The 16,997-nt window shown below is 46.5% G+C and overlaps 2 protein-coding genes across 9 annotated transcripts; one reads left to right on the top strand and one right to left on the bottom strand.

Annotated features, from left to right (window-relative positions):
• The first annotated feature begins 2,040 nt into the window (after nt 1-2,040).
• Nucleotides 2,041-11,604, top strand: LOC119219883 (uncharacterized). Of its 7 annotated transcripts, none has more exons than XM_037475361.2 (22): nt 2,041-2,171; nt 2,932-2,979; nt 3,084-3,110; nt 3,284-3,337; nt 3,425-3,457; nt 3,551-3,625; nt 3,740-3,811; nt 3,984-4,013; nt 4,280-4,324; nt 5,737-6,750; nt 7,766-7,828; nt 7,914-7,961; nt 8,082-8,102; nt 8,445-8,498; nt 8,673-8,711; nt 8,821-8,880; nt 9,183-9,227; nt 9,385-9,426; nt 9,627-9,680; nt 10,062-10,136; nt 10,619-10,657; nt 11,164-11,604. In XM_037475361.2, exons 1-22 carry the CDS (start codon nt 2,105-2,107, stop codon nt 11,238-11,240), a joined length of 2,082 nt encoding a protein of 693 aa, XP_037331258.2. In that variant the 5' UTR covers nt 2,041-2,104; the 3' UTR covers nt 11,241-11,604. The 7 variants fall into 7 exon arrangements, with proteins under 7 accessions (XP_037331258.2, XP_037331259.2, XP_037331257.2 ...); XM_037475362.2 differs by having other exon boundaries at nt 3,278-3,337; nt 3,740-3,799; XM_037475360.2 differs by having other exon boundaries at nt 3,278-3,337; nt 8,676-8,711.
• Nucleotides 11,605-11,748: 144 nt separating this feature from the next.
• Nucleotides 11,749-14,889, bottom strand: LOC119219887 (perforin-1-like). Of its 2 annotated transcripts, XM_037475370.2 has the most exons (5): nt 14,607-14,889; nt 13,851-14,421; nt 13,585-13,723; nt 13,297-13,508; nt 11,749-13,200 (listed from the first exon to the last, which is right to left on the bottom strand). In XM_037475370.2, exons 2-5 carry the CDS (start codon nt 14,381-14,383, stop codon nt 12,327-12,329), a joined length of 1,758 nt encoding a protein of 585 aa, XP_037331267.2. In that variant the 5' UTR covers nt 14,384-14,421; nt 14,607-14,889; the 3' UTR covers nt 11,749-12,326. The 2 variants fall into 2 exon arrangements, with proteins under 2 accessions (XP_037331267.2, XP_062422135.1); XM_062566151.1 differs by lacking the exon at nt 14,607-14,889 and having other exon boundaries at nt 13,851-14,587.
• Between the last annotated feature and the right edge of the window lie 2,108 nt (nt 14,890-16,997).

Genomic DNA, 16,997 nt, shown 5'->3' with positions numbered 1-16,997 from the left:
TCCACATCTTATTACTGTTATTTTTATTTCTACAAACACTCTCGGGTTACAGCTAACAATAGCTGCTGTCTGAAATATATTACATGTTATATAATAACCTTGGGGGAGAGATGCTGTGTCATTAAAAAGGACCCCGACAGGCTGTTTTATGGTCAGCTGCTTTCTTCACTCTTAATTCTCTCGTTCCAACTCTTCCATCCGAGTTCAGTCTTAGTGATTCACTTTCCACTTTTCTACACTTGTCCCTTGCCCATATTCACTCTGATGGAGTAAACTTGCTGCGGTAGTGTCCTCCTACCAGAACCTGTTCAGCCAGATGTTTGCACGCTACATGGAGCCGAACACCAATACCGAGCCACAGCTGTTCCAGTGGCTTACGAGCTGAAAGAAGAACAGGAGCAGAAAACCAGCAATAAACACAAATGGTCCTCAGGAAAAACAACTGGAAATACGGGAGTTTTTCTATCAAATCTGAAATAAATGACTTCACCAGATTGAAGCTGTTCAACAGACGTAGGAAATCAACGCATTAATAATAAGACAACGCCTCGTTAAATGAGAGTGGAGGTGAGCTCAAAGGACACACGAGGACAGGAACACACACAGAACATTGTGTGTATACATTGGGGGGCACACGGTGTTTCTGATCCGACGGACCACAGGGGAACTGGCATCCAGATGTGTCTCCACAGACACTGGCTGTCCTCATACCTCTCTGCAGGTAAACCAGACGCCGTCTGCACCTCCAAAAGATGTCGATTCGTTTTTTTTCTCTCTCTCTCTCTCAGGGATAAATGTTTAGAAGTGAATGGCGGGTGAGGGAGCGGCGAGTCAGCCGTGGTTTGCGTGTTATTATCTTTACCCTCGGTACCACCGGAGGAGACGTCGTGGTGGTCCTCACACGTGGTCCGTCACACGTGGCCCCTCCAGAAGCAGACGTGTGCATTGAATGTGCTGCATCCGAGACGTAGACTTAAACATTAGGAAACGGCTGTTACTGCAGAGACCTCCCACACTATAGGATATGGCCTTGTTGTACTCTCTGTTGCAACACACACCGGGGCTTTAATTCAGATGACAACGTTCCTCTGTGGAGAACTACGGAAAATTGAGCTGGCGGCCTTGAGGGCTTTTTTCCTGCAGTGGTAGAACGAGTCTCTGTGCAGCACTAATTATTAACGAAACATAAAATATACGGATATAAAAATGAGCTAATGTGTACATTGTAATTTCCACATTTCTACGCTGTGACATATTCTGTTTGCTGTCTCTCATTCGTTTACCCTCCTTGTTTATAGGAGGATTGGGGACTAATGATTACTCCATTAACAAATCCCAAGTAAAACCGGGCCGCCGTTTAAGCGCTTCTGACGCAGGTGAGTTTGTTTTTTTGAGGATGGCTGAACTCAACACATCTGTCAAAACCTGTGCTCATTCCGTGTTAATTCTTCCAGTTTGAAAGGCGTTGTTCAGCTCCATGAGCGTCGGGACCTTCAATCCCAAAGGCAAAGCTTCTCCTCATGCTGACTGGCTGTCTGTCCACTGACCTGTGTCCTTGGTCGAGCTTGTTGTCCTCATTGAATCATTCTCTCTGCTCTCCACGTTGCATATTTGTACGTCACTAAAAGGTTGTGTGGCCTCTCTGGGTTTTAGTCTTCTCAAGTGTCTGTCATCTTTCCTCCAGAAGCAGATAACCACGGAAAAAAGTCAAAAGACAAAGAAAAGTAAAGTGAATGATGCTGCAATAAACCATACGCTCAATGTGACTCTTACAAATCCTATATCTTCTGACTTTAGCACGGTTAAGGGAGGAAAATTTAAATTCCCATCTGTGCGTACATTCTCAGCTAATGGAAAGGGGCCAAAATGGGCCTTTGCCAATTCAAACGCGTGTGTGTGTGTGTGTGTGTGTGTGTGTGTGTGTGTGTGTGTGTGCGCGCACGGAGGGGGTGGACTGGGACAGTAGGAGGGCATCAGACAGAGCACCGTATATAAGACATGGGGAGTAGGGTGGCTCAAAGTGTCTGTCTCCCTCCGGTTCTTCCGTCCATCAGTGGGTCTCTCTGGTCTTCTGCTCTGCTCGTTGTGGCCCATCTCCTCCACCATGCTGGTCCCAGCTCTGCTCCAGACCTCCCTGGTCCTCTGGTTGGCTCAGCGGACTCTGCAAGGCGGTAAGAAAAGCTCCGGGATTTCCCAAGTGAAGACTGAACACTGAGATCCCAGTTGGATAGACACAGTCTTGTCGGCCCATGTTGGTGATGAATGCTGTCGCTTAAAATGATCTGTGATAAAATGATTGAATGGTTGAGATCCTAACATTTGTTCAAGTTAAACAGAAATGAATTAAAAATACAGAGAAAAGTCTGGTTACTTCTGCACTAATTTTCAATATTTGTTGGTAGATTTTCATTGCGTTTTTTGTGATTAGTTTTTGCTGTTAACGCGTCACCTCGTCGCGTGATTTCGCCTTCAAAGCTCTGATGGATCTCCAATGACTCACCCTCACCCACTTGTTAAGTATCATGTCTGTGAGACTGAGGGAGAGAAGAAAAAAACGCTATTTGGGGAGTGAGTCACTGCGGTTATCTCATTTCTTTCAAATCAAAGGAGGCGATGAAAAGGTGGCAGAGGCGGGTCAAATGTGACGACCCAACGCGAGACGCGCGTTGGGTCGCCATCTTTTTCCATCAATGGGTACCTGTTCCTCTCGACCTCACCTGAGGGTTGCCGGGTCTGGTGACAGTATTCATGGGACACCGGTGGCATTTGTAACACTCGGTAGTTTAAAGCGTTGTCACACATATATATATATATATATATATATATATATATACTATATAGCTCTGATACTCTATTAGTCTATTAGACACGGAATGAGCGGTTTAAACACATTTTTAATGACCAGTTATACATAATGTTTCCATTTCTTAGGCGTTAGACCTCAAAGTGTATCCTGGGGACGAGTGCTGCCAGCTCGAGGTAGGTCTCCAGTTATGTTTGAAGTGTTTATAACTTTTTACTGCACATCTATTGCGTTTTAATTACTGAATATTTTCTCCTGTCCGCCTTTTGATTCTTGTCAGGTGTTGGCGTTGGAGTACAACCTGGAGGTCAGTGGCTTTCTTAAGCCAATTGTTTAACTAATGACTAAATAATAAATATGCTTTGGTCTTTTATCTGTGCAGGTCTTTATATTTACAGATTGCTTCAATTTAAGACTAAAACACAGCAGAAGAGCAGTGAAATCTTTAGCTGTTTCTCTTGTACTTTTTCCCAGTTGCAGGTGCCCTCGGAGCAATGGGGAACCGATATGGCACCAAAGCCATGAAGACTGGAGGTGTGCTCAGCTTCCTGTTTAACTCTGTGACTTGTGTAACTTTCATTTTAAATACGTAACGTCGGCCTTTTCTTCTTTAACTCTTAGTCGGCCGTTATTCTGGGGCTCAGCTCGGCGTTGGTAAGACGTCTTTTTTGTGTTTATCTAACGTCTCTTTGCAGACTCTGCTGCTTACCTGCAATGTAAAATACTTGCTTTTGATTGTTTTTACAGGAGGTTACAGATCTTATGGATTAGGAAGTAGAGCCGGCCTCAGGCAAGGTGGATATGGAGCCCAGGGAGCTTATGGTACATCAATGAAACCACTTATCCCCCTTGAATCCAGATGCTGATTTGTAACAGCTTTATTAGCAGCACGTGCACATGCGATGCACGTTCTGACATCATCTCTTTTCTTTGCAGGTGCCGCTTTGGGCACAGGGATGGGGACAGGACACACAAATGGACTTGGTTATGGCCAAGGTGGGAAACGTGGTAAGACCGACACATCTAAAGCTGATAGTGTTCACTTGATGCATTTGGTAGAAGTTTCTATAGATCAGGTTTCTATATTATCAAACAGTCACAGAGGAGCAGGTTTATTGGACTTCTTCTACTTACAATACACAGTTGGATTTCTTTGTAAATGTTTCTTTTGACTTTCCAGGTTATGGCGCTGGCCTGGGCACTGTGCCGGGTGAGCAATTACACATTTCTGTGATTCCCTTACGTTGTTTGCCCGACTGAGAGTTCGTGCAATGAAACCCGTTGCTTGTTTGTGCGATGAATCTCCACTAAGTGGCACTCTGCCATTGTGTGTGAACGTGAAAAAAAAGGGGCCCATTGCGTCTCTGCAAATAAATCATCTGTCCTTGTGAAACAGAGGAAACAAAGCCCGGGGCTCTAGTGATGTAATCAGAGTGTGGCTTTGAATTTGGCTTTTTTTCTTCATCTTTTTGCCAGGATATGGGGCTTTAGCCGGCAATGGCTATCATGGTACCCGACCAGGTAAGTGATCAATCCGGTCTTACCTCAGAACCTTTGTGTTTTGTTATGTTTCAAACCCTCGCCGCTGCCAAGGTGCACACTTAAGCTGCCAGTGATAGAAAAAAAACAGATTGTCTGATGATCAAACTATTTATTGTCACAAAGTTGAATAATCTATCAACGTTTCGGCACACAAAGAATCCTCTTCTACTCATCAGAGAGAGTTGCATGGACTGCATAGGTGAGATTCAGCTGGTGTAACTCTTAACAATGACGGTTTATCACAACTTAATCTCATGCACGTCTCAACCGGATTGATTGGTGGCTGAAATGGCTGCCATGCAAAGGGCTCAAGCTGACATCCATGGGGCCCCCCCTCCTGTCTGCCTTCAGTAGGAATTGGCATCGCTTACCCCACTGCGCGGAGGACTGAGGAACAGAGGCGTGTTAAAACCTTCACCACAGCGGCCTGTCGGCCCGTGTGTGTCTCTGTGTGTGCGTCTGTGGAACCGGTGCCTTGTGACTCACGGAGGTTGAGTTCATGCTAACTTTGGTGTTGGCATGACGTCACATCTTTTATTATCGGCTCCTCTGTTGCCATTTCAGTGTTTCTGTGATGTTGCATGAGTTCCCCAGCTCGAATTACCACAGTCTGAAAGTCTGAAAGATCATGATGGTTGATGTACTTACTGATGGAAAATTATGCACACTAAATACACACTAATTAAGGTGAAAACACTGTATTTTACAAAAATTCTGCCCATCTATTTGATTTAATGGGGAGAAGAAAAATAATTCACATGAGCATGTAAGGATACTGTGATTTTGACCATATTACCTCGCTGTGGTCCCAGCTCAGCTCCCCACTGTTTTGGGTCATAGAATGCATGCAAACGTTTAAAGAAAACTCAGATGAATAAAACTGAAAACATTTTTTTCCTTTTAAAACATCTGCTGTGTACTGCAGGTTCCTGCCTTCAAGAACCATCAGCGTCTGCTAAGCTTGTATTTATCAGTTGTCTTTGTCACACACTGACAGGGTCCGTTGCTGTAACCCTGGTGTGTGTGTTTTTGTGGGCTGGCAGCATTTCGTTGACATGTGTTATGTGCTGATGTCATCGCTCTGACTCAGTGGGAAGCGCTACGACTGTCCTTTCAAAGTGGGGCTTCAGCTGTATGCTGTCTCAGCTCTAATCATGGTGACGATTATGTCCTCTGACACTGGACTGATTTTAAGCCATAATGGGTGTTGCCTTGTTTCCTTTCGGTCTGGAGTTATCTCCATTTGAGCACTGACTGTACTATGCATCGGATGCTCTTGTACACATCATTTTTGCCGCTGGCCCCTGCAGTGTGCCGATGAACCTCAAAGAAACACTGTTGCCTCTGCACGAACAAGACGCCGTGAATCTATGATGATATTTCTCTGCCAGGTGTGTCTGCAGCAGATTTGGGTGGACCTCAGATGGCCAATCTGGGCCAAGCTTCCCAAGATCTGAAGAGAGAAAAGAGCAGAGCATTTGGTCCCTCGTATGGCGACACAACTCAAGCTGGAATGCCCAACACGCGGAGAAGTGATGTACCGACCGATCCCTATTTGCAGGAACAAACTGGCTTCAGGCCCGCCGCACTGCCGCACGGACGAGAGATCAAAAGCCTTGATCTTTTGGGCGAGTCATTGAGTCGTAGACCTTTGACACCTCTTGACAAACACAGCAAAGGTCTCGGTGCAGCTGCTTCGCAAGCACGCGGAGGAGAGGGCTTCGATCCTGCAGTCCTAGAAAGGAGGCGCGCGGCAAACCATGCGGCCGCGCTGGCCGCCATGGGTGCAAGGCCGCAGCTGCCTCCGGTCGAAGGCAACACCGGAACTCGGCTGCACGACGCGAGAGACTACGATCCCACCGTCCAGCAGAATCAGCAGGCCACCAACTGTGGATCCACTCGTGATTTGTTAGATATGTTGGGAATCCCTCACCAGGAGCAACTGGGCTCAGAAACGCAGAGGACTCGAGGTCCGGTGCTCCAGCCTCAAGTTGATAAGGACGGGAACCCTCTTGGACGAGGAGAGAGAACCCATCCACGGCCTCTTCCACAAACCCAAGATGGCAGAGGCAATTCATTCCCTCTCCCTCCAGGTCAGGGAACCAGCAGCTATTTATCTGCCATAGCAGAAGACCTTGGGCGTGTGGCCAAAGACAAAAGTGGGCCGGGGATCCGTGGGACCGTTGCCGTAGACCGTAGTCTGCGAGCAGGTGGGAGCCATGGACCAGTGATCCCAGGTGAAAGGGGAACCCAAAGTTTAGGCATCGCAGCGGTAGAAGGGCATGAAGCAAAAACCTTTACTCCCGATGGTCAGAAAGTGAAACACCTTTCCCTCGCTGAGCGTGATGTCAGGGGGTCAAAAGCCAGTATCCCAGGACAGACTGGGAGGAATGACCAGGCAACAAGTAAGAGCACAGCTTTGTCTTTATGCACCTCCATAATGCTGTCATTTATTCTTTAGAATAGCGCATTCATGTGGAGAACTTTCAATTGAATTCCTATGAACTGCTACAAGCCCTTCAGGTTATGCTCTTAGGGGATGTTCTCCAAACAACATTTAAAAGCAGCAAACTCTACACAATAACTTACATTTTCATAAACTATCCATATCCGTACAAGTAAACAAAGCATCGGGCAGCAATAAAACAAAAGTGAACTTATTGTCCATATGATTCCACAATCAAATCTGCTTTTCTGGTCCCTGATTGGTGAACCGTCAACAGTAAGTGGTAAAATCATTACAACATATATACATTATATACGGACAGCTTCAATGCATCGATGATCTTTGTCCTCATTCGCGACACGCGACACGCAACCAATAACTGTGTCCGAGCCAGTCAATGATTATCGACGTATTCTTCAGAATATGTACAGTACTTACGCTGCTTTATGATGGTTGTTATGGATTCCATGTCACATGACAGCAGCTGGAGTGACCATCGGCAAAATGATTGACCTGCATGTGTATTGCTTGTGCAAGAAATGTGCATCGGGTGCAGTTTATCCTTGATTCAACTTTTTTTGTGTGTGTGTCGTTTGACACAAAATTATTTGCTTTTTTTTTTCTCGATCCAATGATGTCACGAGGAGATGCTGGGAGAAGTGTTAGCATCTGGTGTTGTGGTTTTTGGGACTCAGTCCAGGAAAGTGATGTATCGTGTGTGTTTTGTTCCGCTGTCAGCTGCACATGTCGAGCCCTCCATTAAGAACAGCAGCTTCTGTATCTCCTGCATATGGAAACAAGTGAATGAGGCGGCACATTGTGTCCTGGCTTCATTGTGGTTTTTAAAAAAAAGAGTGATTGTCCTCCCTAAATGCTGCCACTAATGATCTATATTGATACAATGGATCATGTTCCTCGAGGCCTCAAAAACATCCGCAATCATTTTGCTGAGGTTGTGTTGACTTCCTCCCCAGGTTATATCGGAGGACCGGGGAACTATCCGGGAGCGGGCCTGGGCGCCGGGGGCTACGGACCAGGTGACGTTGTCCACCAAGTGCACACAAAAGAGTCCTTCTGATGCTACACTGAGTGTCATAACGCATTCTGATGCACTGCCCACAGGGTTGGGACAGGGAGCATACCTGGGTGCTGCAGCTGGCAAACACGCAGGTAAATGTTCATTCTTTTTTTCCCCTTCCCTTTTGTATTCATTTATGGTTAGTTTTTCTCCTTTTGAAACTCTCTCTCTCTCTCTCTCTCTCTCTCTCTCTCTCTCTCTCTACATCTCAGCTGCTGCTGGTCTTGGGCAAGGTGAGTTTCCACAAGGCATGCAGCAATGGACTGTGTTTTCTCTGGGAGGCCTTGTACTCGTTTGAGACTAAACAGCCTCCACCACAAACCTGATTATATAACAGGTTGAGCATTATCTGTAAACAAAACCATCAGGATTGTTTCCCCGCCTGAATTAAAAATGTTAGATTCGGGCATTGGATGGAGGATGCAGGGTATATTGAACCATCAGAAAACCAGCTGTTGTCCCGCTTTGCCTGGTGAACCGATCATTTGCTTTGGAGTCTTTTGGTAATAAGACAAATTGTTGATGTATAGTAAACAAATGCAGAAGACTTGTGTTTTGAATGTGTGCTATCGCAGGCTATGGCGACGGAGCCACAGGATACCTGGGTCACATGGCGGGCAATGGCTACGGTGAGTGACGACTCGTCAGAATACGCGCACGGGCATTCAAGTTGGAGGCAAAACACGAGACAATTTGAATATAAGAAAAACAAAACTACAGACTTTAAAGGGAATAAAAGATTAAGAGGATCACACTTCATGCAAGTGATTTAAAAAGTTGTAACGCTAAGCTCCTTCTCCCAGCAGGTTATGGCAATGGTTACAACAATGGACACGGGGCCGGTGAGTGTTAACACAAAATACAAAATATGAGATTGAGGGCGACTTGGTCCACTCAAAGGGTCCTTAGCTCACAGATGCAATCATAATGCTAATTAGAGCTATGTTTCAGGCCTTGGTTACCCATCAGAGTTAGCTGACGGTGCTGAGAACAAATCAGGGAAGCGTGAAGGTAACAATTTGGGGCAATCATAACCTGCTCCAACCTGTAATCGGAGATGGCACTAACCCGTAGATGCTTAAATCTGCAACATTTTACAGCTGAATAAAATAAGAGGCCGCCGGGGAAGCGCAAATGTCCGGTGCTTTCCACTGGGTGTAGCTATTGTCTCTTATTTATAGGAGCTGACCAATTTAATGTGGTGGATATTAATGCTCATGTAGACGCTTTTCACACTAATTATTTTGGAGGTGTGAGTCAGTTAATGAATGAACAGTGTGTCTCACTTGTATGTTTATTTCTGGTTTTTCTAGCCCTCGGTGCAGGAGGCTACGCCGGACAAGTACAGGGAGCATATGGTAAGATATTTAATGACTTTTAGCATCATCAGTTTTTTTTAGGAAATTGTTGTCTCAAGCTGGATGGAAATTACCTTAAATAATTCACCAATACGAGCTCTGTTTGAATATTTTCTCTGTGTTGTTTGTCATTAAGGCCCCTCGTTTGTTCTTTCAGGAGCACTTGGTGCAGGACTCGACACCGCTGGTGGGAAATATGGTGAGCAACGCTGACAATGATGACCTCCCCCTTCCGTTGCACTATTAGTCAGTCTTCTGTCTAGTACTGGTTTCCACGCATGGTTCCGGTTTGAACTTGTGGATAGCACAGAGCTGGTGTATGAAGCATGTGAAGCTGAAAAGGTGGAGGAGACAGAATGGACATGAATGAAGTTGTCCCTTCTGATTTCGTCCTTGCAGGAGGAGCTCAGGTTCCTTACGGTAACGCTCCAGTGATCCCGACAGGTCTGGAGGGTAAGGCCTGCGTGCATCAGCAACTTGAATTCAGGCTTTGCTAAGCCCCGCCCCCTGCTGCTGGTTCCTGAGGGTTTTCGAATAAACGAAACTTTTAAAGTATGCATCACAGCATGACGTATCATACATTTCCATTGGACTGCAAGCAGTTCCCATTACAGTATTTGTGATTAGTGGGCTCAGTGGAATTACCAAACATGCAACTCTCAAGGTAACCACACATGGACTCCAAGCTCTTGCCTCTGACCTCTTTATTGTTGTTTTTGTTTATTGGGACACAACAACCTCACTTTGTTACACTGCATTCAAACCATCCCGTCAGTTTAAACCTTCACGGCTACCAGAACCGTTGACTGCATAATGGCTTTGTCCTCCCCCCAGGGAACGGTGGCTACCCGTATCCTGCTCAGCAGCTCAACCTCGGCGCAGAAGGTGCCAAAACCGCCAGCAAATATGGTGAGAATGAGTGTGCGAGCTTGTGTGTGTGTGAGTGTGTGTGTGTGTGAGTGAGAACTATAGGGTGAGAAAAACAGTTTGACGGAAAAACAAACAGTCTGGGCAGTTTCGGTAAAGCGGCAGGGTGTGATAATCCCACTGAGGCAGCAGCACTCAGTTATTAAACATCACAAGTTGATTTATAAGTGGACGAGTTGTTCCCCTTTTGACAGACACCCCGATGCACTTCTTCTGAGAATCTGATATAACATTACATATCAGGTTGATTGTGGGAGTCCTACATGAATTTTTTGTCTCACCTAAATAAACACACACATAACATTGCAGCATGAACATGACCATGATTTGTCCTGAATTGTTTTCATTTTAATTTGAAAGTATACGCACATTTCTCCAAATGGTTCAGCAAAGTAGTGAAAATCATGAATCTTTGTTCTTTTGTCTGTTGTGAGATTGTAACTTCCTTGCTTGTGTTTGATAAGGTTACGGTGGACATCTGGGAGCAACTCAAGACGCCTTGAGTAAGCAACACACACACCTAATTCCTCATTCAAGATCGACTTCCACACACTTTGCTCTTTCTGGTGACCTTCTGGTGACCTCAAGAGTCTTCTTGCTCAAACACTACGGCGGCAGCACAGAGCGCACTGCAGACTTCTGCTGAGTCTGATGATTCTGCAGTTTCACAAGTGTCCAAACGGGTTCAAACTAACACGTTTTACGTGAAAGTGAAAGAAACAAAGTACACACACCTTTTGGAAAATAAACTCTAAGGTTTTTTTTTTTTTACATGTAATGAACATTAACTTGTATTTAACTTGCTGCCATGCCAAAAGAAGAACTGCATATATTATGGATTATTTGTCACCCAAGAGCACACTGCCTGCCAAGTGAATCGGCTGAGTCCTTAATTAAATCGAAACTCGTTGTCAGGTTTAACCGAGATGTCAAACCTCGCTTTCTTTTGTGCTGCAGTTTGTTTTAAACACATTTATAACATTGATCTGCGTTGATCCTTTTTTCGCAGGGGAGCAAGCTGGCCAATATGGCGAAGTGAACGGCGCCCTTGGAAATGGATACAAAGGTGTGAATAAGGGGATGTAATTGGTGGATGGAGGCCCAGTTAAAACTTCATTAACTATTAAAGCTTCTGCCAAGGATTTGTTACCTGTGCACTCTCCATGTCCTCTTTGTCTCTGTCTTTGACCGGGCTAATTTAAATATCCTGGATCTCTTCAAGTGGATCATTTCCATAATGTGTTCAGTGTAATGTGTTTGTGTGTGTGTTTCAGCCCTGTTGGTTTCTGTTTTGTCTTTTACTGTCTTTTTTCTGTCAGCTGACATTTGTCCTTTTGGTGCACCGCCAGTCTAATTTGTCAGAACAAACTGGTGGTGATGCACGAACATACATGTTTGTAAAGTGCAAGAAGTTTGCCGCAAAATAAATATTAAAATACTTCCAATCCAATTAATTCTGTGTCAAATGATGCTGTAGCTTCTGAGTAAACAACATGTGACCCATTGTTCCAGGTAATAGCCTCCTCTGTTCACAGGAAGCTTTACCACTTCCTTTCTCATGCTAGGCAACACTGCAGATGACACGCAAAACGTACACTCAAATCTAAACCAAAACGGATGTCACATCAAACACAAAAGAGTACAAACACTTGAGATATTATGCTTTTATTATGGTTAAACATCAAAAAAACAATAATAGGATTAAAATGTACTTTATTACTATGTATACTATTATTAGTTTTTATGCATGAAAAAAATGTGTAAAATGAAAGATGCGTACAATCTGCAAGTATGTTAGGCATGATATAGAAAAAAAAACATGAATATGTTCACAAGTGAAACCTGGGTCGGTGCATGAATATCTTAACATTTTAGCAGTACTGTTCAGTCATCTGGATCTTTTGCTGCTCTTGATTCCTTAGAGACTTCATGCAGACTGCTCTTCTGTCAAACATGTGCACACACAAACCAAAGCAGACTTGTTAATTAAATTGAATAAAAAACTGAGCATTTTACATGATTGTGTTGCGGTCAACTTTTTCACAACATGAAACGTTCTTCCCCAAAAGACACACGTCTCACTTTTTGCGATCATCAGCGAAACAACACGGGATGTAATGACCTTTATAGATTGATCTAATGCAAAGAGCGGCGTGGCTCTGAAAACATCATCTAATTAAACTTTGACATCTCAGGAGCGAGACTCTGGTTTGTCAGAGAGCTCGTTTCATCCACAAACACGCCCATCTCCCGCAGCATGGCCTTTGGGATAGGATGCGCATGACGGGACACGTACATGCTCTCCAGACTTTGAGTCATGGGCGAAGCCTTGTAGTCCACGCATGTGTCTCCGCTCAGACTCGGAGCACATTTCACATCAAACTTGTAGAAGAGCTGGCCGTGCTGCAGGTTGCAGAGATCCTCCTTGACCCCGGCCTTGAGGACTTGGTCACACGCTCCCAGCAGGTCGTCGTCCCACGTGTTGTCCTGATCCCACACTTCGAATCTCACCGTTTTCCCGGAGGACACGTCCTGGGTGCCTAGGTCGACCACCGTGGCCCAGTGCGGGTAGTTGTTGTTTTGAATGACCGGCGAACGTTGGACCATGATGCGGTTGAAGAACACCTTCACGTAGCCGTCGGTGGCCGTGCAGTGGTCTCCCCACAGGCCGGCGGCCCGCTGCACCGTGATGATGACCCGCGCCATGCCCTTACGGGTCGGGCAGCAGTCCGTGTTCACGGCGGGGTCGTTGTGGCATTGGCAGACGCAGGTGTCCCTCGGATCGCTCTTGATGCCGGACCGGCAGCTGCTGCTGCAGTTCTTCCACAGGCCTTTCTCCAGGATGTAATGGCTAATGGCGGAGCGCAGGTTCTTACGGACAGGGGTGTCAGTGGGTAGTAGCTCGTGAAGCGAGTCCAGGGAATAGGACACTATGTCTGGATTCTGTGGCAGGGTGTTCAGCCATTCTTTGTAGGCTGATGGGTTTTTTTCAGAAGAGAAGAGAAGGTCCGGGTCCTGGGTATGACCCCCTTTTGTTTCTGTGAACCTGTGGAGGAGAGAGTTGTTTCACCAACTGCTGTAAAAGCTCTTAATTTTTCAAACAATATAAAAAAATGCCACAAGATACTTTTTCAATGCTTACCTGTCGTTGAAGATGCTTGAGAAGGACGCCTTACTTTCTCTCTTGTGGATGTCCTTCTGGCAGTGTTTTGTTTCAGTTTTGAGTTGAACTTTGAAACTGGCGGACGCCTCGGCCTCCAGGCACATCTGCGCCTCCTCCGAGCTGATTCCATTCAGGCTGGCCTGGCACTGCCTGATGCTGGTCACAGATTGAACACTTCCTCCCATCTTCACCTGGAGGGAAAACACGTTGTGTGTTAGCAAAGGTTTTACTTCTTCAGAAATGGCCTGTGTCATAACTTGGGTTTACCTTGGTGATGTAATGGGTGCCAAAGTTATCGATCAGTTTGTAATACCTCTGCTTACTTTCAGGGCTGTATGTCTTCGGTAGTTTTTTCAATGCTTTTTTAAATTCTCCGTGCAGTCCAGGATTGCTGGACACTCCGTAGCTGTTTACAGTGGGAGCAGAAGGAGAAGATGGACTGATATAAAACAGGTGTCTGAAATGAACCCGTTGATTTTCAGAGCTGGGGGAACATACAGAGGAAAGCTGCATTCCCCTCCTCGTCATCTTACCTGTAGAACTCACAGGAAAAGCTGTGGCTCGCGAAGCTGAACTTGTCCTTCTTGGTTTTTTCCATGGAGTATTCAGCCAGTTTAGAATGGGTACCAACGAGCATCACTGAGGCGCTTTTCGCTCCCATATCACAATTTAGATTGACCTTCCAGTTGTTCTCCACAGAAGAGGTGATGGAGCTGACCAGAGACTCGCTGGATTGGTGGAGCGAGGTGGCCACCTTCATGCTGCAGGACTGCTTTGCTCTCCAGTTCACCACCGACAACGGGAGCTTTTGCTTTATGTTCTCTAAGTAGGGGTTTGTGCACAGGGTGCATGTTTTATCCTTGCGTTTCCACTTGCTCATGTTGAGCACAAAGGAGCCCTTACGCTCCATTTTGGTGATATCAAAGCCTTCCCCGGCCATGTTGGTACCCGGAGCTATTTCTGCCTCCATGCACTGTTTGGGTATCCCGTCTGTGCACGACTGATACGAACGCTGAAGGAGGGACAGCATGAGTCCGGCTTGGACGCAAATATTCAACAGAGACATGTCTCGTCTCGGTGATGGATGCAAGCTGACGGTTAATCCTGAAAAGTGAAACGTTTCTTTTAATTTGATGTCACGTCCTACTGCTGACAAGCATTGGTTTACATATCTTTGGTTACAAAAGCACAAGTCAAAATTGTCTCTATGAACAGATAATAAAATAACCCAGACAGTCACGCATATTCAGATGAACTGAGAGAATATTTAAACGTTAGCATACACTCACCATCGTCTTGCCTATTCACGCTGCACTTGAGAAAACTGACTGTGAGCACGAATATCACTGCCTGGCCTTTTTATAGGTAGAAATAAAGCTGGCGTAGTGAGGTGAGGGTGGTCTCAAGGAGACAAGGGGAACAAAAGTGGTTTTTTCGACTTTGAGCTTCACCGAGAGGGAGGAGCTGTTGGATGAACTTAGACAGACATGTGTGAAACAACATGACGGCAGGGCTGGCTTTCCAGTCTGCAACGGAACTGGAGACCACAAACCCACCGCTTCTCTGAAGTGTACTTCAAGCCCTGAGAAGGCGGCTCTGTGGTCTTTATTTGGGGTCTCAACATGACTAGTGTGTGTAAGCCCAGTTATGAGTAAGAATAGGTTTCCACCTAAAATCCAGTGAAATGATGTCATGACAAAAAGATAGATGATGTCTGGGTGTGAAATGTGCATGTTCCACACCTCGGGGGTATCCTTTCTGGGCTTCATCGTCTATTCCGGCAGAGTCAAGATGGAGCCTGCGAAGACCAGAGCAGTGGCGGACTGGCCCCAACCCTCCACACGCAAGGAACTGCAGCGCTATCGGCGATTCATCCCCAGCTACAGTTCTGTGGCTGCCCTCCTCACGGCTCTCACCTCCCATCACATGCCATTTCAGTGGACATCTGCGGCAGCAAGGTCATTTGGTGAATTAAAATCACGATTCACTTCTGCTCCCATTCTTGTTTTCCCAGACCCTGCTCGCCAGTTCGTGGTGGAGGTGGAGACTTCGGACACCAGTGTAGATCCTGTTCTCTGAAAGCAGTCATCTATGGTTCAGAAGGTTCACCCTTGTGCCTTCTTCTCCTGGAACCTCTCCCCAGCAGAGAGAAATCATGACATCTGGAACAGGGAGTTGTTAGCTGTTAAGCTTGCTCTGGAGGAGTGTAGACACTGGCTGGAGGGAGCAGATCAGCCGTTTATGGTATGGACGGATCACAAAAACTTAAGAATACATTCGTTCTGCCAAGCTGTTGAACTCCCACCTAGCGAGGTGGGCTCTTTCGTTTGACCGTTTTGAGTTTACCCTATCCTACAGACCTGGCACAAAGAATGTCAAACCCGATGCCCTATCTCGTCAGTTCCAGTCAAAAAGCTGCTCTTCAGGTCCTGAGAACATCTCTTCCCCCGAGTGTCCTGTTGGACCAGTGACCTGGGAGGTGGAGGAAGAAGTGAAGCTTTCCGTTTGTTCCAGCAAATCTCCGTCCTCAGGTCCTCCGCTGGGGGTCATTCTTCCTACCTGGCTTGTCACGCTGGGGTCCCCCGCATGCTAACTCTGCTCAGACAACGCTTTTGGTGGTCGTCTATGGAGGAGGACGCAAAATGATTTGTCGGTGCCTGCCTGAAATGAGCTCAGCATAAGAGCTCTCGCAAAGCGACATCTGGTCTTTTTCACCCTCTACTAGGGTTGCCACCGGCCTCTTAAATTACCGAATCGTCCCGTATTTGAGCATGAAATAGCGCGTCCCGTTTTGAATCAATACGGAACGGGGTTTGTCCCGTATTTTCCGAGTTGTCTTCAATGCAGCAGCCCATGCAAATAATCCCACCCGAAATCTGTGGAGACTTGTCCTATTCACCCCTGATCATTGGTTTTGATCGTCCGCCGCCACCCTCCGGTCAGGCTCGCATCGTCCGCCAACATCCCCCCGTCGGCCGTTGCATCCTCTATTTTCTGTACAAAAGGTGGCAACCCTACTCTCTACCCATCCCTCATCACCCCTGGTCCACATTTCGTTGGATTCTTTAACCGGCCTACCCTTCTGACGCTAACAGTTATTCTGACAGTCATTGATGACTTATCCAAATCTGCCCAACTCATCCCACTACCAAAGTTGCCTCCTGCCAAAGAAGTTTTGCAGGCTACTTGGGGCCACTCTCAGCTTGTCTTCGGGATTTCATCCGCAGTCAGATGGTCAGGCACATGAACCAGGAGATAAAGGTTGCACTGAGCTGCCTCTCCTCTCGCAACCCTCTCTCCTGGGCTGGGCAACCCCTATGGGTTGAGTATGCCCATAACACACTGCCCACTTCAGCCACTGGTCTCCCGCCATTCCAATGTGCCCGGGGATACCAGCCTCCACTTCTCCCGTAACAGGAACCGGAGCCAAGCGCCCCTTCTGTTCAGGCATTTATGCAGCGGTACCGGCGCACTTGGAGGCTCTGACCGCTACCAACGGTCAGCCAACAGACACCGGGTGCCCGCTCCTAGTTACGCCCCAGGTCAATGCGTCTGGCTGTCTGCCTGGGATCTTCCCCTCAGATTTGAGTCCAAAAAATTGGCCCCTCAATCCGTGCATCCTTTCCCTGTTTCACGGGTGATTGACCCTGCAGCTGTCCAACTTCGGTTGTCCCGGGCCA

This window comes from Pungitius pungitius, chromosome 12, assembly GCF_949316345.1.
Source record: "Pungitius pungitius chromosome 12, fPunPun2.1, whole genome shotgun sequence".
NCBI classification, from domain to species: domain Eukaryota; kingdom Metazoa; phylum Chordata; class Actinopteri; order Perciformes; family Gasterosteidae; genus Pungitius; species Pungitius pungitius.
This window is presented reverse-complemented; position numbering and strand designations above follow the sequence as displayed.

Bases quoted from the DNA above. Each gene is read 5' to 3' on its own strand.
- LOC119219887 (XM_037475370.2), bottom strand. From the start codon at position 14,383: ATGTCTCTGTTGAATATTTGCGTCCAAGCCGGACTCATGCTGTCCCTC. The intron at 13,724-13,850 runs GTAAGATGACGA...CACTGTAAACAG, and splicing joins TTTTCCTGTGAGTTCTACAG to CTACGGAGTGTCCAGCAATC. The intron at 13,201-13,296 runs GTAAGCATTGAA...TCTCCTCCACAG, and splicing joins TCAAGCATCTTCAACGACAG to GTTCACAGAAACAAAAGGGG.
- LOC119219883 (XM_037475359.2), top strand. From the start codon at position 2,105: ATGCTGGTCCCAGCTCTGCTCCAGACCTCCCTGGTCCTCTGGTTGGCT. The intron at 2,172-2,931 runs GTAAGAAAAGCT...TCCATTTCTTAG, and splicing joins TCAGCGGACTCTGCAAGGCG to GCGTTAGACCTCAAAGTGTA. The intron at 9,681-10,061 runs GTAAGGCCTGCG...TCCTCCCCCCAG, and splicing joins GATCCCGACAGGTCTGGAGG to GGAACGGTGGCTACCCGTAT.